The 25214-nt window shown below is 35.3% G+C and overlaps 1 protein-coding gene across 4 annotated transcripts in view; it reads right to left on the bottom strand.

Annotated features, from left to right (window-relative positions):
- Nucleotides 1–25214, bottom strand: part of STXBP5L (syntaxin binding protein 5 like) — a 475147-nt gene that overhangs the window by 260669 nt on the left and 189264 nt on the right. For all 4 annotated transcript variants that reach the window (XM_033211089.1, XM_033211087.1, XM_033211090.1 and 1 more), the window contains exons 6-7: nucleotides 16662–16796; nucleotides 8088–8151 (exon numbers count right to left, since the gene is read on the bottom strand). In XM_033211089.1, coding sequence (XP_033066980.1) covers nucleotides 8088–8151; nucleotides 16662–16796 — 199 coding nt within the window. The remainder of the gene's footprint in view (nucleotides 1–8087; nucleotides 8152–16661; nucleotides 16797–25214) is intronic.

Consider the following 25214-nt stretch of genomic DNA (forward strand, 5'->3'; position numbering starts at 1 on the left):
GAGCCACCGCGCCCGGCCTGGTATACTTTCTAAAGAATGTCCAGACAATCAAGATTCCTGAGGATTATATTAAGACCGAGAGCAGGAAAAATAAAATAGTCCTGGAGAAAGATTCTGAATTTATACTGCGATCCTTTCTTTCATTTTCCTCTGTTGATGAATACGGGGTCCATCCCACATCCACGTGAAAAAAAGATTTCACTAAAACTACATATTAGGTACCATAGGTTGTGTTGATCTACACCTATAAAAATATCAACAGCTAAGCAGCTGTGATTGGGACTTTCACCTGGTTATTTTTATAGTTATGTACTATTACCAACCTCAATCGATTTTGTTTTTTTGCAAAACCTACACAATGGAACTCAACAATAATGTATTGGTGACCACTACCATTACATCATTCAAGTCTAATTGTGCTAATCTCTGCAATTCCTTCAGAGATGCTGTATTGCTTCTGATTACAATATTGGCAGAGGAAGACAGTTTCAGGAGATTCCATTTTCCTTTCCTACTATGTGCCTCTACAGTGTAAGCAAACCAATATGGGTATTATTCCAGCTACTAAGAATATCTATCCAAATTATACATTTGGATAAAATAACTGGGTATGTCTGCATACCCACTAAATCTACTGTGAGATTAGACTTGGGCTAGAACTCCATCTATCAACTAGTTATTTAATTCCATATGTCTTGCCTCCAACTGGAGGACCATAATTGTTTTTTTAATTTCCCAGTATTAATGTCTGCTCTGACCCTATATCTAACAGTCCTGAAAACTAAACAGTTATTCCTGCAAATGATCACAGATGCTTCTATAATTACTATATGTACTTATTATAGCATTTCAGGATTCTTTTTCAGGGACAACTAGCTCCTTTTTTAATCAATAGATTCTGAATCTGCAAACTGACTTATATTTGAAAACCTGATGAGATACTGTGATTTTCCATTTTGATGGTGATTGTCAAAAATTAAACTGCTCTTAATTTTTTTCTGATCACGCAAGGCAAACAACATCCCAGTCAACTTCCCACCTTATTTTGCTCGTAGAAACGTCATGATATATTAGCCATTACCATAGATAGACTCCTGCATTGCCACTCCAGCCTTGCTGCTTATTATGGTAATTAAGCCCATATTGCCAGATGGTTAAATTTTGCAACCTGGCCTCTACAATCCATGAATATTATGGAACCTGGCTCTCTTCCATCAACTCCTGCTGTCAACAAGGGCCTTAAAAAGGACAACTACTACCAAGCTTCTCAAATATGTTAATATTTGCCTTTCTAGGGCATTTCTTATTTGGTTAAGTGAAGACAGTCTCCTCAGAAGCCTCCAAGGGAACACAGTCAAAAGGTGAGTTGCCAGAACAAACATAACACATTCATTTTAACATTATCATCCCCCTGATACCTTCTTTAATACTATACCAAAAGACTCTGACATTTCTACTTTATTTACTATATGCCTTTTTTTTTAGTCTAGGCTTCAAGGGGCCATCCCAGCAAATTACTACTAGGACCATATCCAAGTGTCCCTGCCAAAGCACTAAATCCAAAATCATAAGTAAGTGCCCCCATAAAAATAAACTCTCCTCTATGCAGCCCCCAAGTTCAAGTCCTTAAAAACCACTCTAAACACATTTCATTGGTGAATGACCATATTAGTCATATCCTCAATTCCTTTGGTAGGTATTCTAATTCTTTCAAGTATAGTTTATTTATTCCTGGAGGAAGATTTATGCTTCTGTGTTAGGCTGTGCTGAGATCTGAGATCTGATTCTGGTTGTTTGCCTGGATGTAATGATATTGGAGGTGGTCTTGTGGGGAAAAACATCATCATACAAGGAAATTATTTTAGGTGAAGTCATTACAGAGTCACCCAGAAAAGGGAAACTGCTCTCCTCCAGAAATGGTGAAAGAGATACTTCTGCTGACCAGAAGGGTTTGAGGAAACTGGGGGTTGCTGGGGTTTGCAATATTCTCAGGCTTATCTACACAAATTTCTCCATTCCAGGTTAATGGTTGAATAGTGCCCTCAAAAATTCAAGTGCACCCAGAACCTCAGAATGTGACTTTATTTGGAAATAAAATCTTCACAGATATAATTAGTTAAGGATTTCAAGAAGAAATCATTCTGGATTTAGGGTAGGCCCTAAATCCCATCCTAGGCCCACCCTAAATCCAATGACTGCTGTTGTTATAAAAAGAGGAGAAGACATAGAGAAGACCATGTGAAAATGGAAAATGAAGGCAGAGATTGGTGTTTTACTGCCACAAGTCAAGGAACATCAGGAGCCACCTAAGCTGGAAAAGGCAAGGAAGAGTTCTCCCCTAGAGTCTTCAGAGGGAGCATGGCCTGACTGATACCTTAGTTTTAGACTTCTGCTTGTTGGAACTAGGAAAAAATAAGCTTATTTATTTTAAGTCACCCACTTTGTGGTAATATGTTATTGCAGCCATAGGAAACTAATATACAAAGGTCATACTCTTTCCTTATCAGGGCTCTGACTTTAACAAATGCGACCTATCAAAGTTATGTATTTGGTCTCCTTATAAGCAGTTCCTGGGCCTATTTTTAGCACAGCCTTCCCTAGAGCTACATAAGGTAAGAGTTCCTTTAAATCTACCTTAGAGGACTTCTGGGATTTGGTGAGTAATTAAGTGTTCTGAGATGATGCAGGAAGAATAAAGGACTCCCAAAGACACCCACACTCTCATCCTTGAAATCTGTCAATATGTTCCTTACATAACAACAACAACAAAAAAGACTTTATAAAAGTGAAGAACGTTTCCCGGTTGTGGTGAGAAAGAGACACAACTGTGGAAGAAGAGTCAGAGAGATACTATGTTGTTGGATTTGAAGATAGACAAAGGGGCTACAAGCCAAGGAATGTATGCAGCCTCTGAAAAAGGCAAGAAATCAGATTATCTTCTAGAATTACTAAAAATGAATGCAACCCTGCTGATACTTTTATTTTTGTCCAGTGAGACCTGTGTTGAACTTCTGGCCTACAGAACTGAAAGATAATGAATTGTTTTGTTTTTAAGCTACTGAATTTATGATTTCTTTTGACAATGGGAAACTAATACAAGTGCCCTCCAAGGAAGTTATTTTATTTCATCATCATTATGTAATTATCATTACCCCATATCAATTAAACACCATGACTCCTTGATCTCCCTTTGTCTTATCTTTCTAGCAGAGAAAGATTAGTCCCTACTCACAGAAGAACATTTTTAAAGTAACTGTGATGTCACTGCATGGAAGAGTTTAATTCACTTCACCTGGCACCTTCAACAGGTTTGCTGATTTTAGACAGGAGACAACCTAACTTCAAAAGTCCAATACTGAGGGTTTACAAACTAGAACAGGAGTCAGCAAACTTTTTATGTAAAGGCCTGATAGTGAACATTTTAGGCTTTGCAGGCCCAACTGCTCAGCTTTACTCTTATAGCAAGAAAGCAGCCACAGACATATGTTAATGAATGAGCATGGCTGTGTTCAATAAAACATTTTGAGAAAACAGGCAGCGCCAGATTGGGTTCATGGCTGTAGTTTCCAGTCCCTTATCTAGAATAATTGTAGTAACTGTTATCTTAACAAGGATTGTGTACAAAAAAGCCTGAGGCAGGGTTTAGTCCTAGTATTAAGGGAGGAGTGCAATCTCAGGGTTGTAATAATAAAAGAAAGATGATTCATTATCACACTAATCACTATTTCATGGGGAGAAGTGGAAGAGACATCATCGGTCATTTAACAGGTGTACTAGCATGGTCTTGCAAGAAATCTCCAAAAGTTTATGTGAGAAAACTATGACTCAAATTAGCCAAATAATAAGGAGGAAGAGAGGAAGAATGTATTACTTGTCTCTTGTCTAACATTGGTCAAGATTTTCTCCATGGAGGTTAACATCCTCTCTCTTCAGAATTGTATCATTTGACCTCTTTGGCATGTGTTAGGGAAGCCAGATTGAATGCCTTATGTTGTAGCACATCTTCTGAATCCAGAATTAATGAAAGTAGCCAGAGACCTGGGAATAGCTCATCAACTTCAGGAAGCAATACTGCATGAAGTCAATTAATTCTGCCAAACCTGAAGTGAAGCAAGCAGCCTTTGTTTGGGAGACAAGAGAAGCTGAGAGAATTCAAGCAGATTCACTCAATACTGTATCAAATCAATACAGGCATCTCTCAGCTCAAGAGTACCCTTTTGTATTCGATAGACCAATGTACAGTTTCTTTATAAATGATATATTGGGGGAAAGATGGCCTATTTTCTGATTCTATGATATTATCTTGATTTTTTTTTTTTTTAGATGGAGTCTTGCTCTGTTGCTCTGGCTGGAATGCAGTGGCACAATCTCGGCTCACTACAACCTCTGCCTCCTGGGTTCAAGCAATCTCCTGCCTCAGCTTCTCGAGTACCTAGGACTACAGGTGCATGTCACCATGCCCGGCTAATTTTTTGTGTGTTTTTGGTAGAGACAGGGTTTCACCATGTTGGTCAGGATGGTCTTGAACTCCTGACCTCAGGTGATCCACCCACCTCAGCCTCCCAAAGTGCTGGGATTACAGGTGTGAGCCACAGCGCCCAACCATATTATCTTGATTTTGTAGGAATCTTAACTTTAGCAATTTGTTCCTTCTTGAACTTCACCAATCAGCTTCCAAGGGAAGCTTTCCCCTTCCAAGTTGAATTTATCCCAGAAATACAAATATGTTTAAAGTCAGAAAATCTATTAACATAATTCAACAAATTAACAAATTAAGAAATAATAATCTTGATACGTGTAGAAAGCATTCAATAAAATTTGACACCATTCATAATTTTAAACTCTTAGAATATTGGAAATAGGTGGAATGTTTTTAACTTCATAAAACCAATCAAAGATCTGCAACAACCATTTTACTTAATGCTGAAATCGTGGAGGCATTTCTTTTGAAGCTGGAAACAAAAGACAGTTCCCACTAAAACCATTTTTACTCAACACTGCACTGGGGTCCTAGTCAACAAAACAAAAAAGATATGTATACCCATAAATACTGGAAAGGAAGAAAATTTGTCTATATTTGCTGTTTTTATACATAGAATATTCCAGAGAATCTAAGGACAGCTATTAAAAACAAAACATTCAATGATGCAGCTGAATACAAAATATTAAAAAATCAACAATATTTCATAATCTAAAGATAATCAATTATGAAACTTATTTTAAGAAGATTAAGTCACAAGTCACAAGAGCAGTAAACTCTATAAGGTACTTACTATCTAATTAAGCTAGCAGAAGATATAAAAGACTTCTACAAAAAAAACTTATAGTTATATAGCAAAACAAATGAAAGCCAAAGTAAACACATCATATTTATAAACGGAACACCCATATCTTAAACATGTAAATTTTCTCTAAGTTATACATTCAAATTTCAAACAAAATCCCAGTTGAGACTCACACTGAGGTTGATAAGCTGATTCCAAAATTCATATACTAGAATAATGAGTAAGAAATAGCCAAGATAATTTAGAAAAAGAAAAGAGACCAGCTTACCAGATATCAAGACATTTTGTAAGTTATTATAGTTAATAAAGTATGTCATTAGTACAATAGTAGATAAATAATTCAGCAAAAGGGAAAGCCCAGAAGACCCACCCAAATATGGGAACTTGATATATGAGTGAGATATATAAATCAATGGAAAATAGATTGACTATACAATAAATGAATTATTTACATGTGCAAATAAAACTCTACTATATCAAACCATCATAATATAAATTACATGAAGATGAAAATCTAACTGTGAAATGCAAGATCTTAAAACCAATAGAAAAAATAAAATTGTATTTTCTCTCTGAAGGGAAATATTTACTGAATAAGAAACGAAAAGCAAGAATCACATGAAAAGAATGATAAAACTGAATGTATTAAAATAAAAAAAGACTTCTGTGACAAAAGATTATTGATGAAAAAACTGATATACAAGAAGTAAAGTGATTTATTCAAGATTATATGCTAATAAATACTAGAGCCACAACTCAAACCTATGGTTTTCTGATGCCAATATTCATTTATTTTGCAGTCCTTTTAATTTGTAATTAAACAATTGCTACATTATATTCTTTCATAAAAATTTGAATAACACAAAGAAAATAAGAATATCTTTGACCATTTTCCCCAATTCCAATCTCTAGTCTCCTCCCAGATTTGTCTATATTCTTTCAGGCTTTTTCTTCTTAGGCATTTGAATATATAAGTACAAATATAAAGGCAATGTTCCAGTGGTTTTATACCTTACTGGTCTGCAACTTTTCTTTTAAAAAAACGTGTCTTAAAGAACTTTCCATATCAACACAGCATTCCACAGTATGAATATATCAGCATTCATTTATTTAATATTCTATTAAGAGACATTTAGACTATTTTAATAGTTTGCACCATTAGTCACATAAACAGTATAGATATCAGAATATTTTCTAGGTCATAATAAATTCTAAAAATGAATATATGTTTTAAATGTTGATAATGCTTAATTGGTCATCCTGGTATATATACATATATTTAGATGGCTATTTCCCAGTGCTTTTTCCATTCTCTGATATTTTTTAATTAATATTTTTAGTGTTTAACATTTTGTCAGTCTGATGTTGACAAATTGTATATTGTATTTCCCTAATTACTAGTGAGGCTTTTTCCTCCTCACTGCCAAATCCTTCTCTCTAGAAGTAAGAGGCAACAACATCAACTCTTAAAATCATGTTTTTTGGTAGACTTATTTTCATGTCTGAATATGTTTATATTGCTATTTTCTGATTTAGTCATTACATATTATATACTGATTTCTTACTACAAGATGAGGATTTCATACAAGTTCTTTATATATTTTACATGTTCATTATTTGTGACATGTAGGAAATATTACCTCCCACTTTGTTGCCTCTTATTATGATAGTCTTGTTATAGTATATGCCCTAAAGTTTTTAGATTTTGCCCAAGAGGGCCCCTACTCCACAGTAACTAACAACCCTATCCTACAAGTGTCTTTGAATACTTTCTGGTTGTGATTTTAATGCTTATTAAACATTGGTTCTTTATGTATATATGAGGCAGAGGTCTTACTATTCTTTGCAGAGTGAAGAACCAATTGTCCAACACAATTTATTCAATAGTTAATTATGTCCTCAGATATCTTCTTTAAAATATATAACATTTTCCCAAATATCTGAACCATTTGGGGATGTATCTATTTAGATACATTGGTCTTCTTATGTACCCCTGTACCAATATAACACTGTATTTTTTTTTTCAAAAATGTCTTGGCTATTTGTATACATTTTCTTTTCTTAATAAATTTTAAAATCACCTTTTGAATTCTTAAAACATAAATTCTGATGGCACCTGATTGGAATTACATTGTACTTGTGGATCAATTTGAAGGGATCCAGTGTTATTCCATGGGTGGGTGGACTTGCCTTTCAGGTTTGATTTTTGATAGGCTAATTCAGCTTCTATTCTTTACAAATAAAGAACTAAACCTATATACTAATTTATTAATATTAATTAATATTAAAATATCTAATTTTCATGTTTTCTACTGTTTCATCATCATCAAAGGCAAATTATGAAATAATCAAAATGAATAAGAATTACTTCTGTAACCTGATAACATTTTATATATTAGTACATGTTAATGAAATCAAGATTGGCTAATTTATGTTATTTAATATTGGTCATTTTTCATTACCAAACTGAGTAACAAAGGCAAATTTTATTCACATTATTAAATTCAAGCATAGAGCATTTGAAAATTAAAGTTGTTCTACATGTTATCGTCCTCAAAATGCCAGAATTAAATACTGATTTTCTCTCTCAGTAAAGCTAAAGACTTAATTTCGGACCATCAGTAGCATGAATCATTCATTCATTCATTCATTTACTCATTCGTTGAGTCAACACATTTTCATTTTAAATAATATAAAATGCTATCAACTGGTCTAGATATTAGATATAAAATAATAGTAAGAAACACCTTTTTTCAAGAATGAGGAAAATAAAAGTAATAATAAAGATATCATAATACTCACTTTCCCTTCATCTCTTGGGCTATCACTTAAATGTACAACTGGACCTGGATGAGTCTTGGTGGATCTGTCAAATCAATTCAAAACAGTAATTAAAAACCAAACATTAAAATACCTTACCACTAGAGACTGAAACAAAGAAATTAAGATTACACTGGAATAAAATCCCAGCATTCTAGGGTTAAGCTCAGATTTACTTAAGTTTTTGATTTACTTCACCAATACTAACTGCATTTCTATTTACTAACTGCAAACTACTTATTTATGTTTTTTTAAAAATCGGGTTAAAACACGAAGAGCCATATAATAATGGGGTTCTTTATTATTTGAAATGTTTGTTGTCAGATAAGTGCCTCTGAATTTTTTTAATTGAATTTTTCTTTACATAGATAAAAGAATATACAGCTACAAAGATAAGTGTAAACCTGTCTCAATTAAATTGCAAAGTACATACCTGATTTAAGATTTCCTTTTACATGAAATCTCCTCTGATTATTTTCCCCTGCAGTACAATGGCACCTTTGATTTAAAAATAAATCTACTCTAGTGATAACCCTCTTACAGAAAAACGACAAATTGGAGTGAAACCTAGTTCATTGGTTATACCACACTTATCAGGTTATTTAGTATAATAAATTACAGATAATTATGAGTCTAACAGAATATTGTTAAAAGACCTGGGCGCTCTGTCAATCTGACTTTAAATTTATTCTACTCTCATATCTGGCATGTTTCTTTTATAATTCCTAGTTTAACTTACATCACTTTGAAAATGACTATGTCATGATTAAATATGATATGACCTGATATAACAAGGGTTTTATTATTGCTCCACTTTCCACAGCCTTTCTCCATGATCTAACAGTGCCAAATTACTCTTATTATGATTGTATTAACATAGTTTCAGTTTCTTTCTTAAGCACACATGAAAATGACCAAAGATTCTATACAAAACAATGAAGATTTAAATCTCAGAAACTATTTGGAATCACAGAAAAGTGAAAAATTAATTCTAGGACCTCCTGATACTGACTCCTCAGAGTGACAAAGGGGAATAAACACAGATTCACTGGATATTGATGAATTTTGTCAGTGGATTCATCCTAAATATTTTCATCTAAAAGTGGAAATATTGGCACTGACCTTACTGAATAATTGTGCAGATTAGAAGATACATATAACATCTAATACTATGGCAAAACATAGTATGCATTCAATAAATAGTATGTATTATGATTGATGTGATAATTGGAAATCAGAGTTGCTATTTGCATTTTAGAATATATGCAGGAAGAAAAGAAATTAAACAGGGCTTCACAAAAAGTTTACAGAGCTTTCTTTAATTCTTTCCACATTTATATGTAACATATCATTTATACATAAATGCAGTGCTCTATAAAGATATAAATTCCTCTGATAAGAGTTAATGTCTTTAAATTATCCTCCAGGAACTCATAATTGCCAACAAACCATAACCTCTCTGTCTCTTGGTTTGACTGCACTAACACTTACCAAAGTGTACTCTATGATAAGGTAGCGTTCCATATTTTAAAAGTTTGGGAAACCCTGAATTAAACAAAATTAAATATTTTTTTCCCTACAGAATTTCTTAGAGCCTGTACTATGCAAATGAACATTGTAAATCTTCGGTACTTTACAAAATTATTAGTCCACTGAATTCTTTTTCATTGATCATATTAATGAAATCACAGAAATTTGTTTTGGGAAACACTACTTGGATCACAGGCAACACTCTTGTGTTTAGATCCTGAAACTATAAAATATTCTAGTTCTGAAAATAATCTAACATTAAACTTCTGTTATTTGTAGTTACTTTTTCAGACTCTAGAAGAAACGTTATTTATTATCTTAAACAAACGTAGAATACATCAAAAATGAAGAGGAAAAAGCATTCACATTATTTCACTGCATAGAGGTAATGCCTATTAACATTTTGGGATATTTCTTCTGGCTTGTTCCCTAACATTAAACTTCCAGAACCCACAAAGCACTCCTGGCAAAACTTATGGTCATGAGAAACTGACCTAAAAATAAAAAAGCATCTGTGGACTCTGGATTCTGAAAATTACAAAAAAATTACTTTAGATAGAATTATCAATGAATTATTGTCATGTACTAGCCACCTAAAAAAATGTGCAGTAATTCTTCTAGGTATCCCTATTTAGTTATCTTTCTCCCATTCACTAAAGTAACCTTCTTGATATTAGTTTCCATTATGGACTTTTCATTATCTTCCCATATCTTAAATATTGATATTCTATGGTATCCTGTCCTACACTGCCATGCATTCCCATATAATATATGGCCACAAATTCAAAATCCTACAGGAATGAGGCAGGTATTGCAAATAAGTTAAATAGACTGAATAAGAACTGTACCAACCTGGATAGCACATTACCCACCTACATAAGGAAAGTTACTATTCATTTGCAGTTGATTATTGCCATACAGGAATGCTAGACTAGGATTGTTTCACCAAAAAGTCCAAATTTTTATCTTCATTCTACCAATTTTTAAATATTAGAAAATTATAATTCAGAGCATATTTAAATACTCTGATGGCCAAAACAAATCTATGAGTCATAATTAGTTCAATGGCTATTAGTTTGCTAACTTTTCTCTACATACTCTTCATGCACAATTTCATCTTTTCATCTGGTTTTAACAACCCTGTAAATTCTATCTCTCATTACCTTCAGATCCATATATCCTGCCTCTTACCATTCTTTTATACCAACTCCACTTAAAAGTCTTATAAACACACACAATTCAATGGACCTAAAATTGAACTTATTATTTTACTCTCAACCTACTCAATCTCTTGCACTTTCACTAAATGGCACCATTATACACCGTTGCTCAAGGCAAACACTGGGAAGTCATCCTTAAATTTTCCCTATTATTATTACCTCTTTAAAATATTTCATTAATGTGTTGGTTTCTCTCCACTCCTACAACCACCAACATAATTTTTACCAAGAACACAGTCTTCCTTTCTCTCCAATTATTTCTCCATACCTGCATTCAGGGTAGTACTCCTAAAATATAGATTTGATTGAGATCTGCTTACAACCCTCAAAATCTAGCTCCCTATTAGTCTTAAAGTCTGAACTTCTCAAATTGGCTTACAAGACCTTTCATGTTATAAAACCTGATTAACTTCCAGCTTTATCTCTTACTATCCTATCCCCCAGCCATTCCAACAAACTAAAAACTGCAGTACTTAAAATTTCTGGGCATAGAACAGAAAATTATCTTATATTCCATCCTTTAAATATTCTGTTCCCTCCGCCTAGAATGTCCTTGTCCCTGGTATATTACTCATCTTACTGAAACTCACCCCTTGGATCTCAGTGTAGATGTAGCATTCTTCACAGATACCACTTTGAGATCCCATGTCTATATTATAATAGATGTCCTTCTTATGAAATTGCCATATTATATTACCAATATATTATAATTGCCTTTTTATTTAACTTTGCCTTCATTAAACTGGAAGTCCCAGCAGGATAGAAATAATGTCTTCTCTGTTCATAGTTGTTTCTAGTATCTATCATATAATAGAGCTCAATAAACATGCTTGAATGATGTTTGAACGATGTTAAACATGAGTCTTTTACTTTCATGATTTGACTATAAATTTCACGCTCAAATCTTAATCATATGTGGAAAAAAGCTTACATTTTTTTAAAAATGTTAGGGTTGCCCTACAGAAATAGCTGTTTCTATGCTATCACCTGGAATATATTTTCCCATATAAATATTTTTAATGGTAGTTTAGTTCTATACTGCTATTTTATAAGGTATTCTTCAAATATCACTGTTTAAATGAAAAATTTGTCCCAGGTTCCAAATAACCAATATATACATTTTGGAAACACAACTATTCATACTCTTGGGAATTGCCTCTAATTACAATTAGAATAATTCATTAAAATTGAAACAAGCTGAAAAATAAACATTAAATGAAAAATATTTCAATAAGGACTTAAAATACAAACAATCTCATTTTTTAAAGATAATTCTTGCATTTGTCTTACTTAGAAAATATATTATTAAAATTCATGGACTAAAATTATATGTATTAAATGAGTCTTCTTAATTAAATGCATATTTTATTACTGTCCCATACACTTGACACATATTAACAGGAAATTACATACATTTTCTAATGTATCACTAGAGGTAGACAGCAATGAAAAGACAGTTCTGAGAGACTGGAAATTGGCATTTAAAATGTTATCTGTCACAGTGGAATTAGAATTCTATGGAACATATTTTTGGAAATCTGGTCTAAATAAACCAAGAGACATTCAGGAAGTGATGGCATGTGGTTTACTAATAATTGCTCAGAGATATTTCAAGAACATTTTCAGAGGCATGTACAATTCTATAAAACACGTTTATATATAAAATAGTAGATGCTATTCTAATGCTGAATCATGTGTATATTATGAAAAATAAAAATGCCTTATTTCAGCTCTTTAATTTCTCCTGATTTTAGCCTCCCTTATAATATACATTTTAAAAACTCTTCAATTAGTCTTGAAATTGTATAGACTATATAAATACATAAAAATAAAGTATAAGTCATTAGTTCAGGTAGTAATCTGAACCATGAAAAGGATTTGTTATGTAAAGGAATATAAGAACAGCACCGCAAGAGTGGTGAAATGTTTGATTTCCTTAGGACAATAAATTATTCTCCATTACTTTAGCAGCATTCAACCTGAACATAAATGATGCATCTATATATTTTCACTAATATTGAATTTGTATAAAAGTTCTGTAACTGAATCTTCTCTTGTTCATCTAAGCCTGTGTGTTTTTATCAATATGCTGAAACAATATTATGTAAAAGCTATTAAATTCAGCCCTTTTATTGCTTTTACAGGACTAGGATTACAGGGGAAAAGGACCCTCCCAAATATCTAATAAAGTAACTTTGGGGGGAAACATAATTGTTTATAGGATTAACGTTTTTAGAAATATTCACACAGAACAATAAAACGAGCAAAATAACTCAAACAGTCTCAGCCCAAAATCTCCTTAAGCTAATAAGAAACTTCAGCAAAGTCTCAGGATACAAAATTAATGTGCAAAAATCACAAGCATTCTTATACACCAGTAACAGACAAACAGAGAGCCAAATCAGGAATGAACTTCCATTCACAATTGCTTCAAAGAGAATAAAATACCTAGGAATCCAACTTACAAGGGATGTAAAGGACCTCTTCAAGAAGAACTACAAACCACTGCTCAGTGAAATAAAAGAGGACACAAACAAATGGAAGAACATACCATGCTCATGGATAGGAAGAATCAATATTGTGAAAATGGGCATACTGCCCAAGGTTATTTATAGATTCAATGCCATCCCCATCAAGCTACCAATGACTTTCTTCACAGAATTGGAAAAAACTGCTTTAAAGTTCATATGGAACCAAAAAAGAGCCCGCATTGCCAAGACAATCCTAAGTCAAAAGAACAAAGCTGGAGGCATCACGCTACCTGACTTCAAACTATACTACAAGGCTACAGTAACCAAAACAGCATGGTACTGGTACCAAAATAGAGATATAGACCAATGGAACAGAACAGAGTCCTCAGAAATAATACCATACATCTACAGCCATCTGATCTTTGATAAACTTGAGAAAAACAAGAAATGGGGAAAGGATTCCCTATTTAATAAATGGTACTGGGAAAATTGGCTAGCCATAAGTAGAAAGCTGAAACTGGATCCTTTCCTTACTTCTTATACGAAAATTAATTCAAGATGGATTAGAGACTTAAATGTTAGACCTAATACCATAAAAACCCTACAACAAAACCTAGGTAATACCATTCAGGACATAGGCATGGGCAAGGACTTCATGTCTAAAACACCGGAAGCAATGGCAACAAAAGCCAAAATTGACAAATGGGATCTAACTAAACTAAAGAGCTTCTCCACAGCAAAGGAAACTACCATCAGAGTGAACAGGCAACCTACAGAATGGGAGAAAATTTTTGCAATCTACTCATCAGACAAAGGGCTAATATCCAGAACCTACAAAGAACTCAAACAAATTTACAAGAAAAAAACAAACAACCCCATCAATAAGTGGGCAAAGGATATGAACAGACATTTCTCAAAAGAAGACATTCATACAGCCAACAGACACATGAAAAAATGCTCATCATCACTGGCCATCAGAGAAATGCAAATCAAAACCACAATGAGATACCATCTCACACCAGTTAGAATGACAATCATTAAAAAGACAGGAAACAACAGGTGCTGGAGAGGATGTGGAGAAATAGGAACACTTTTACACTGTTGGTGGGATTGTAAACTAGTTCAACCATTATGGAAAACAGTATGGCGATTCCTCAAGGATCTAGAACTAGAAGTACCATATGACTCAGCCATCCCATTACTGGGTATATACCCAAAGGATTATAAAACATGCTGCTATAAAGACACGTGCACATGTATGTTTATTGCAGCACTATTCACAATAGCAAAGACTTGGAATCAACCCAAATGTCCATCAGTGACAGACTGGATTAAGAAAATGTGGCACATATACACCATGGAATACTATGCAGCCATAAAAAAGGATGAGTTTGTGTCCTTTGTAGGGACATGGATGCAGGTGGAAACCATCATTCTCAGCAAAATATCGCAAGAACAGAAAACCAAACACCGCATGTTCTCACTCACAGGTGGGAACTGAACAACGAGATCACTTGGACTCGGGAAGGGGAACATCACACACCCGGGCCTATCACGGGGATGGTGGAGGGGGGAAGGATTTCACTGGGAGTTACACCTGATGTAAATGACAAGTTGATGGGTGCTGACGAGTTGATGGGTGCAGCACACCAACAGGGCACAAGTATACATATGTAACAAACCTGCACGTTATGTATATTTTTTTATACTTTTTTAAAGTATATATAAAAAAAATAGCTCAAACCAATTATCTTGAAAACCTAAGTGAAAGTTGTAAGTCAATAGTAATGTGTAGGTAACAATTTATCATACTAATGCTTCAATAATGTCATCAATCATTTAGTATCTACTTTGGAAAGCACAGAAATAAGCCAAGTATGAAGAACAAGAAAAGAACAATAAAAAAAAAGTCCTGCTCTGGAGCAGTTCCTAATCTAATGAGGGAGAAAGAATTATCATTAATAAAAGACCCATTCAGACATAATACAAAAGGAGTATCATGACAAGAGTATAACTAGTAACAACCTTCCTTATGAAGCAATATACATGTATATGGAAACATTAAGACTAGGTAAAAGATTTATTTCCAGAATCAAGTTTCACAAAAATAGGGTGTTTTAATCAGAATTTTGCAGAAAAATTTTGTAACTTAAAGATTATATATGAGGCAGAAAATGAGCCAGCTTCAAGTCAAACATCTTATCAAGGACCTAATATGTACAGAGCATAAACATGTATTAAATAAAAGTTATTTTTCTGATTAATAATTTTAGTAGAAGGATTGTTTATGTTTATACTACAAATAGATGGTGATATAGTTTGGATATTTGTCCCTGCCCAAAGCTCATGTTGAATTGTAATCCCTAATGCTGAAGGTGGGGCCTAGTGGGAGGTACTTTGATCATGGGAAGTGGATTTCTCTTGAATGGTTTACCACCATTCCCTTAGGGCTCTTCTTGTAATAGTTAGTTCTTGCCATAGTAAGTGAGTTCTTGCAGTAGTGAATGAATTCTTGTGAGATCTTGTTATTTAAAATTGTGTAGCGCCTCCCCCCAACTCCTCCTGTTGCTCCTGCTTTCACTATGTGACATGCCTGCTCCTAACTTCTGCCATGATTGTAAGCTTCCTGAGGCCATGCTGGAAGCTAAGCAGATGCCAGCACCATGCTTCCTGTAAAGCCTGTAGAACCATAAGCCAATTGAACCTCTTTTCTATATAAATTATCCTGTCTCAGGGATTCTTTATAGCAATGCAAAGTGGTCTAATACAGATGGCTTGAAATTCCACAGTTTGATATTTGGAGAATTTCACATTTTACATGTACAGAAACTTAAATATCAGTGCCAAAGCCAAAGTGGTAATTGCTATCAATCATATACCCAAAAAAACTATATATAACATAACCTAAAAGATATTTGAGCCCAGAACAATATTTTAATGAGGCAAGTAAAGAATAAGCTACAAGCATTAAAATCATATGCAGTGATCATGATTATTTTTACATAACACAATTCATTCTCACTGAAAGTGGCTATATTAAGTTTGATTATAGTGAAGTGAGATTTCCATGTATAACTTGCAGAGTAAGCCTTCCTATTTTGTCATCAAATTTTTAGACATAAACCTTAATTATTTATGGTATTTGGAAAGCCTAAAATATTGTAATATGTATTTTTAAAATCTTTTATTGCTTTAAGTTATTTTACTGAACTTTTCACTCAAATTCATTATAAATTAGTAATAGATGTATATCAATTAACTATAATTTGACCTATATGTTACATAACTATATGAAGTACTTAAGCCAATAAAGTGATATCCAAGTTCAAACTTACAGTTCAATTGCCTTGTTCCACATGATAACGTATCCAGAAAGAATGAAAGATTCAATATTTACAATATGTGTATTTCCTCTTTCTGTTCCAACATAAAGCCATTTACTCTGGAAAGGTAGATGACAGTAAGTAATTCTGAAAGAAAGAAAATCGTAATTAAAATATCTAAATTTTTTATTTGGTCAGCAATATATTTTCCTTACATGTATCACGTAGTGATAGCAATATAAATAATAAAATGTACTATATACTCAATGTAGTTATTCATTGAGAGTACAGGATAAATAACAATATTATAGCATTAAAAACAATAATGATAATAAGCACTATTAATAAGTGCCTATATGGGCATTAATATACATTGTTTCTAATTCTGAAAACAGCAAGACAGATACGTATTTCTGTTACACAAAAATGAAACTGTGGCTGAATTTTTTTGTTCATTTGCCTACGACTTACAGCTAATAAGCGGCAAAACCAGGATTGATATCCTTTCCTGTTTGGTTACAAAATTAACATCTTTCCACTAAACTACATGGTTTTCTATTTTTAAGATCATATTTGCTTCAAATACATGAATTTCATATTATCATATTTCATAAATTTAATATTTGCTTCAAATACATAAAGATCATATTTGCTTCAAATACATAAATTTTAGAGTTCACAGAGAAGTGGCAGCTATGTCTACATGAGATGATAAATTATTCAGTTTTTATTCAGATGTTTGACATCTAAGCAGTAAAAAGAAAACTTATAAAGTCAGAGATTCACTGTACTCTTCCCTTAGTTTTACTGTTCTGTTCTCATCTTCACAGTGGGCTTTCTGACTAGCTCTAGGACCTGTTCCATAGCCAGAGCAACCATGACTCCTACACAGGAAATATGGGAATTTACCAGAGTCCTCTATTCACAACATTATCACTCCTTCTAGTTTGGCCTAATCATGCTTTTTAGTTACTCTACAAAAAAGAAGGAGGATAAGTTCATAGTTATCTCTTGTCAGACAGACCAATAATTTTTTTTTTAAAAAAGTGAATGACATATTTCCAATATGATAATGTCTTGTACTTCTTCACATAAGAATAAAAAGGCCAGATGCAGTGGCTCATGCCTGTAATCCAAGCACTTTGGGAGGCCAAGGCAGGTGGATCATGAGGTCAAGAGATTGAGACCATCCTATCCAACATGGTGAAAGCCCGTCTCTACTAAAAATACAAAAAATTAGCCAGGCGTGGTGGTGTGCACCTGTAGTCCCAGCTACTCAGGAGGCTGAGGCAGGAGAATCACTTGAACTCGGAGACAGAGGTTGCAGTGAGTTGAGATTGTGCCACTGCACTCCAGCCTGGCGACAGAGTGAGACTCCATGTCACAAAAAAAAAAAAAAAAAAAGAATAAAAGTGAACATCCAGTGTGTCCAATTTATATTCTCGGTCTGGTTCGGTGAAGTTTTCAACAGCCTGTTTCTTTGGACCAAACTTCATCTATTATTCAAAGTACCCTGCACACTACATTCAAAAAATTAAAAGCCCTGCTATTACACAAGCAATTACTATCGACAATATAATTAATTGACAGTATAATTAATGTGTAGCCTATATGATGTCAGAAAATTTTGATTAAAACCTAAAATCTAGAATTGCTGTTGCCAAGGGATATTTAATAATGTTGCACAGTAAATAACTTGATGGTCATGTTTCAAGGCAATGAAGAATCAATTTTCAGTTCAATCTTAGGTAGAAAGAGGAAACTCACTTTAAAGAGGATTAAGATAATCCTTTCTGAATTACAGGGACAGTGGAAAAAACACTAATCCCATTAAAGAAGACACAAATATAGGGGTTCAAGTAGAAAAAAAGCAAACCTCAATATTACATAGTCACTTCCAGGGTTAAGAAGAAAAGTGTAAGAACTGCAGGTTTCAGTAATGAGACAGAACTAAAACTATTCCTTGAACTAGTAACTACTTTTTTCCTCATCCTTATTAAATATAAAGTAGAGGCTTTATATCAGGCAGGTTTCACCTTATATTCAATGTCCAACTGATGGGTAGTGGTTACAACAACTAGATAAACATTCTCAGGTTTTAACTGAACCCCCCCTAAAAAGAGCAATAGGATTACTTAGAATGATTGCCACAGATGAAGGAAAAGATATAATAACGCTTGTGCTGTGTAATTGCTAACTCTATTATATGATTAGCCAACACCTTTATACAACTTAGTTTATTGTATTTAATAATTACACTGTCATTTGTAACTTATTTCTATCACCACTACCTGATAGATGAAGGATTTTTTTCTATTATATGTAAGCCTTGGAAAAATAATGTTGTTCCTATATCCATATTAACTATCACTAAATAATCGAAGATATCCTTAGCCTTCCATCCATTCATCCATTTACTCAATCTTCAATGAATAACTCTTTATAAAAAAGTATTGTTGGGTGGAGGGACCAAGATGATTGACTGGAAATAGCTGCGGCCAGAGGCCCGCACCCAGAAGAATGAAAACAGCGAGAGAAGAACGAAAACTGCACGTGAATCCTGCACCGGCAACTGAGGTATCCAAGTTCTCTCATTGGGACTGAATAGGCAGTTGGCACAACCCACAGAGAGCCAGGAAAAGCAGAGTGGAACAAAGGCCCACCTGGGAGCTGCAAGTAACAAGGGGAGCTCCCACTCCCAGCCAAGCAAAGTGGTGAGTGTGCTCCCCTACCCAGAAAACCATGCTTTTTCCATGAATCTGTGCAACCTGCAAATCAGAAGATCCCCTTTGTGAGCCTATGTGACCAGGGCCTTGGGTCCCAAGCACAGAGCTGTGCAGATTCTCAGAGGTCACTCAGCTAGAGACTAAGATTACCAAGTTCCTGAGGGGAGGGGCAGCTGCCATCACTGCAGCTGCCTGCTGCCTAAGATGACTGAGTCCTGGGTGAAGTAGTGGCAGCCATAATTGCAGCTCCAATCTGCCACTTTTTCCCTGCTGGTGGAAGACTGAGCAGTTTGGACTCAGGAGGAATTCCCCACAGTGTAGCACAGCGGCTGTGGTGGATCATGGCCATACTACCCCTTTAGGCTGGACCCTGACCCATCCCTCCTCACTGGATGGGGCCTCTCTGCAGGAATTTCAGAAACTCCAGCTAGGGATGAACAGACAGAATTCTGGTGTCCCTGGGACGGAGCCCCTTGCAGGAGGGGCAGCCATGGTCTCCATGGGTCAGTGGACTTAGTCTTTACCCCAGTGGCTCTGCAGAACCTGGGAAGTGCAGATGAGTGGGATTCCCCCCACCACAGTACACCCTCTCTGCCAAAGGCCAGCTGGAGTGCTTTGTTAATTATTGATCCCATCCCTCCTGACTGGGTGAGACCCCCCCAATAAGGGTCGCCAGACACCTTATTTAGGACCATTCCTAAGTATAGGAATGAGGTATAAGGTTGGTGCCCCTCTGGGATGGAGCTCCCAGAGAAAGGAGCAGGCAGCCGTCTTTGCTGTTCTGCAGCCTCCACTGGTGACACCTTCAGGTATGGGAGGGACCCAGGCAAATAGGGTCTGGAGTGGACCCCCAACAAACCAGAAGAGGGGCCTGACCGTTAAAAGAATAACAAATAGAAAGCAGCAACAACATTAACAAAAATGTCCCCATAAAAACTCCACCCAAAGGTCAGCAGCCTCAAGGTTCAAGGCTAGATAAACTCATAAAGATGAGAAAAAATCAATGAAAAAACACTGAACACTCAAAAAGCAGAGTGCTTCTCCTCCTCCAAATTATTGCAACACCTCTTTGGCAAGGGCACAGAACTGGGCAGAGGCTGAGACGAATGAATTGACAGAAGTAGGCTTCAGAAGGTGGGTAATATTGAACTTCACTGAGCTACAGGAGCATGTTCTAACCCAATGCAAAGAAGTTAACAACCATGATAAAACATCACAGGAGCTGTTAACCAAAATAACCAGTTTAGAGAGGAACATAAATGACCTGATGGACCTGAAAAACACAACATGAGAACTTCACAATGCACCCACAATTATTGACAGCCGAATAGACCAAGCGGAGGAAAGAATTTCAGAGCTTGAAGACCATCGTGGTGAAACAAGACAGGCAGACAAGATTAGAAAAAAAAAAAAAAGAATGAAAAGGAATGAACAAAACCTCCAGGACTTATGGGGTTATGGAAAAAGACCAAACTTCTGACTGATTGAAGTACCTGAAAAAGACAGGGAGAACAGGGCCAAGTTGGAAAACATACTTCAAGATATCATCCACAAGAACTTCCCTAACCTAGTAGGAGAGGCCCACATTCAAATTCAGGAAATCCAGAGAACCCCAGTAAGATACTCCATAAGAAGATCAACCCCAAGGCACATAATATCAGATTCTATAAGGTTGAAATGAAAGAAAAAATGTTAAGGGCAGCCAGACAGAAAGGTCAGTTAATCTACAAAAGGAAGCCCATCAGACTAACAGCAGAAACCCTACAAGCCAAAAAAGATTAGGGGCCAATATTTAACATTCTTAAAGAAAGAATACCCAACTCAGAATTTCATATATGGCCAAACGAAGCTCCATAAGTGAAGGAGAAATAAAATCCTTTTCAGACAAGCAAATGCTGAGAGAATTTGTCACCACCAGGCCCACCTGCGAGAGCTCCTAAAGGAAGCACTAAATATGAAAACAAACAAGCATTCAAACAAACAAACAAAAAACCATTACCAGCCACTACAAAACCACACTGAAGGACAAAGACCAATGACGCTATAAAGCAACTACATTAACGAGTCTGCAAAATAACCAGTTAGCATCATGATGACAGGATCAAATTCACACATAACAATATAAACCTTAAATGTAAATGAGCTAAATGCCCCAATTAAAAGACACAGAATGGCAAGCTGGTAAAGAGTCAAGACCAATTGGTGTGCTGTATTCAAGCGACCCATCTCACATGCAGGGACACACATATGCTCAAAATAAAAGGGTGAGGGAAAATCTACCAAGCAAATAAAAAGCAGAAAAAAGCAGGGGTTGCAATCCTAGTTTCTGACAAGACAGACTTTAAACCAACAAAGATGAAAAAAGACAAAGAAGGACATTACATAATGGTAAAAAGTTCAATACAACAAGAAGAGTGAACTATCCTAAATTTCTATGCCTCATTTCAAGAGCAACGAGATTCATAAAACAAGTTCTTAGAAACCTACAAAAAGATTTAGACTCCCACACAATAATAACAGGAGACTTTAATACTTCACTGTCAATGTAGATCATTGAGACGGAAAGTTGACAAGAATCTTCAGGACTCAAACTCACCTCTGGCTTAAGTGGACTGGTTATCTACAGAACTCTCCATCCCAAAACAGAATACACATTCTTCTCGGCACCACATGGAACTTACTTTAAAATTGATCATATAATTGGAAGTAGAACACTCCTCAGAAAATGCAAAAGAACTAAAATCATAACAGTTTCTCAGACCACGGAGCAATTAAATTAGAACTCAAGATTAAGAAACACAGTCAAACCCACCCAACTAAATGGAAATGCAACAATATGCTCCTGAATGACTCCTGGGTAATGAAATTAAGGCAGAAATCAAGAAGTTCTGTGAAATCAGTGAGAAAAAAGAAACAATACACCAGAATCTCTGGGACACAGAAAAACAGTGTTAAGGGGAAATTTATAGAATTAAATGCCCACATCGGAAAGCTAGAAAGATCTCAAATCGACACTATAATATCACAACTAGAGAACCAAGAGCAAACACACCCCCAAAATAGCAGAAGACAAGAAATAACAAAGATCAGAGCAGAACTGAAGGTGATAGAGACATGAAAAACCCTTTAAAAATGTCAGCAAATCCAGGAGTTGGTTTTTTGAAAGAATAGTGAAATAGGCCGCTAGCTAGACTAATAAAGACGGAAGAATCAAATTGATACAATAAAAAATGATAAAGGGGTATCACCACTGACCCCACAGAAATGCAAACAACTATCAGACAATACTATAAACAAATAAATTAGTTTATTTGCACTAATTTATTTGCATACTATGCAAATAAATTTGAAAATCCAGAGGAAATGGATAAATTCCTGAACACATACACTCTCCCAAGACTGAACCAGGAAGAAGTTAAACCCCTGAATAGACAAATAATGAGTTCTGAAACTGAGGCAGTAATAAATAGCCTACAAACCAAAAAAAAAAAAAGCCCAGGAGCAGAGAGATTTACCGCTGAATTCTACCATAGGTACAAAGAGGAGCTGGTACCATTTATTCTCAAACTATTCCAAACAAATTAAAAGGAAGGATTCCTGCATCAATCATTTTGTGAAGGCAGCATCATCCTGATACCAAAGCCTGGCAGAGACACAACTAAAAAAGAAACTTCAGGCCAATATCCTGATGAACATCAATGCAAAAATCCTCAATAAAATACTGGCAAACCAAGTCCAACAGCACATCAAAAAGTTTATCTACCACGATCAAGCTGGCTTCATCCCCAGGATGCAAGGCTGGTAACAACATATTCAGATCAACAAACGTAATTCATCATGTAAATAGAACTAAAGACAAAAACCACAAGATTATCTTAATAGATGCAGAAAAGTCCTTTGATAAAATTCAACATCTCTTAATGTTAAAAACTCTCAATAAGCTAGGTAGTGATGGAACATAACTCAAAATAATAAGAGACATTTAGAACAAACCCACAGCCAATATCATACTGAATGAGCAAAAGCCAGAAGCATTCCCCTTGAAAACCAGCAAAACACAAGGATGCCCTCTCTCACCACTCCTATTCAACACAGTATTGGGAGTTCTAGCCGGAGAAGTCAGGCAAGAGAAAGAAATAAAGGGTATTCAAATAGGAAGAGAGGAAGTCAAACTGTCTCTGTAGATAACATAATCCTACATATAGAAAATCCTATCGCTTCAGCCTAAAAGCTTCTTTTTTTTTTTTTTTATTATACTTTAAGTTCTAGGGTACATGTGCATAACGTGCAGGTTTGTTACATATGTATACTTGTGCCATGTTGGTGTGCTGCACCCATCAACTCGTCAGCACCCATCAAATCTTCATTTACATCAGGTATAACTCCCAATGCAATCCCTCCCCCCCCCCCCTCCCCCCTCCCCCCTCCCTGTGATAGGCCCCGGTGTGTGATGTTCCCCTTCCCGAGTCCAAGTGATCTCATTGTTCGTTTCCCACCTATGAGTGAGAACATGTGGTGTCTGGTTTTCTGTTCTTGCGATAGTTTGCTGAGAATGATGGTTTCCAGCTGCATCCATGTCCCTACAAAGGACACAAACTCATCCTTTTTTATGGCTGCATAATATTCCATGGTGTATATGTGCCACATTTTCTTAATCCAGTCTGTCACTGATGGACATTTGGGTTGATTCCAAGTCTTTGCTATTGTGAATAGTGCTGCAATAAACATACATGTGCACGTGTCTTTATAGCAGCATGATTTATAATCCTTTGGGTATATACCCAGTATTGGGATGGCTGGGTCATATGGTACTTCTAGTTCTAGATCCTTGAGGAATCGCCATACTGTTTTCCATAATGGTTGAACTAGTTTACAATCCCACCAACAGTGTAAAAGTGTTCCTATTTCTCCACATCCTCTCTAGCACCTGTTGTTTCCCAACTTTTTAATGATTGTCATTCTAACTGGTGTGAGATGGTATCTCATTGTGGTTTTGATTTGCATTTCTATGATGGCCAGTGATGATGAGCATTTTTAAGCTGATAAGGAACTTCAGCAAAGTCTCAGGATACAAAATCAATGTGCAAAAATCACAACCATTCTTATATACCAACAATAGACAAGCAGAGAGCCAAATCATGAATGAACTCCCATTCACAATTGCTACAAAGAGAATAAAATACCTAGGAATACAGCTAACAATGGATGTCAAGGAGCTCTTCAAGGAGCACTACAAAGCACTACTCAAGGAAATCAGAGAGGACATAAACAAATGGAAAAAAATATTCCATGCTCATGGGCAGGAAGAATCAATATTGTGAAAATGGCCATACTGCCTAAAGTAATTTAAAGATTCAATGCTATTGCTAGTAAAATACCACCGACAGTCTTCACAGATTTAGAAAAAACTACTTTAAAATTCATATGGAGCCAAAAAAGAGCCCATATAGCCAAGAAAACTCTAAGCAAAAAGAATAAAGCTGTAGGCACCATGCTAACCGATTTCAAGCTATACCACAAGGCTACAGTAACCAAAACAGCATGGTACTGGTACCAAAACAGACACATAGACCAACGGAACAGAATATAGATCTCAGAAATAAGACCGCACATCTACAACCATCTGAACTTCGACAAACTTGACAAAAAGAAGCAATGGGGAAAGGATTCCCTATTTAATATGTGGTGCTGGGAGAACTGGCTAGCCATATGCAGAAAATTGAAACTGGATCCCTTCCTTACAACTTATACAAAAATTAACTCAAGATAGATTAAATACTTAAATGTAAAATCCCAAAATATAAAAACTCTGGAAGAAAATCTAGGCAGTACAATTCAG

This window comes from Trachypithecus francoisi, unplaced genomic scaffold (genome assembly GCF_009764315.1).
Source record: "Trachypithecus francoisi isolate TF-2019V2 unplaced genomic scaffold, Tfra_2.0 Lachesis_group0, whole genome shotgun sequence".
Taxonomy (NCBI): Eukaryota; Metazoa; Chordata; class Mammalia; order Primates; family Cercopithecidae; genus Trachypithecus; species Trachypithecus francoisi.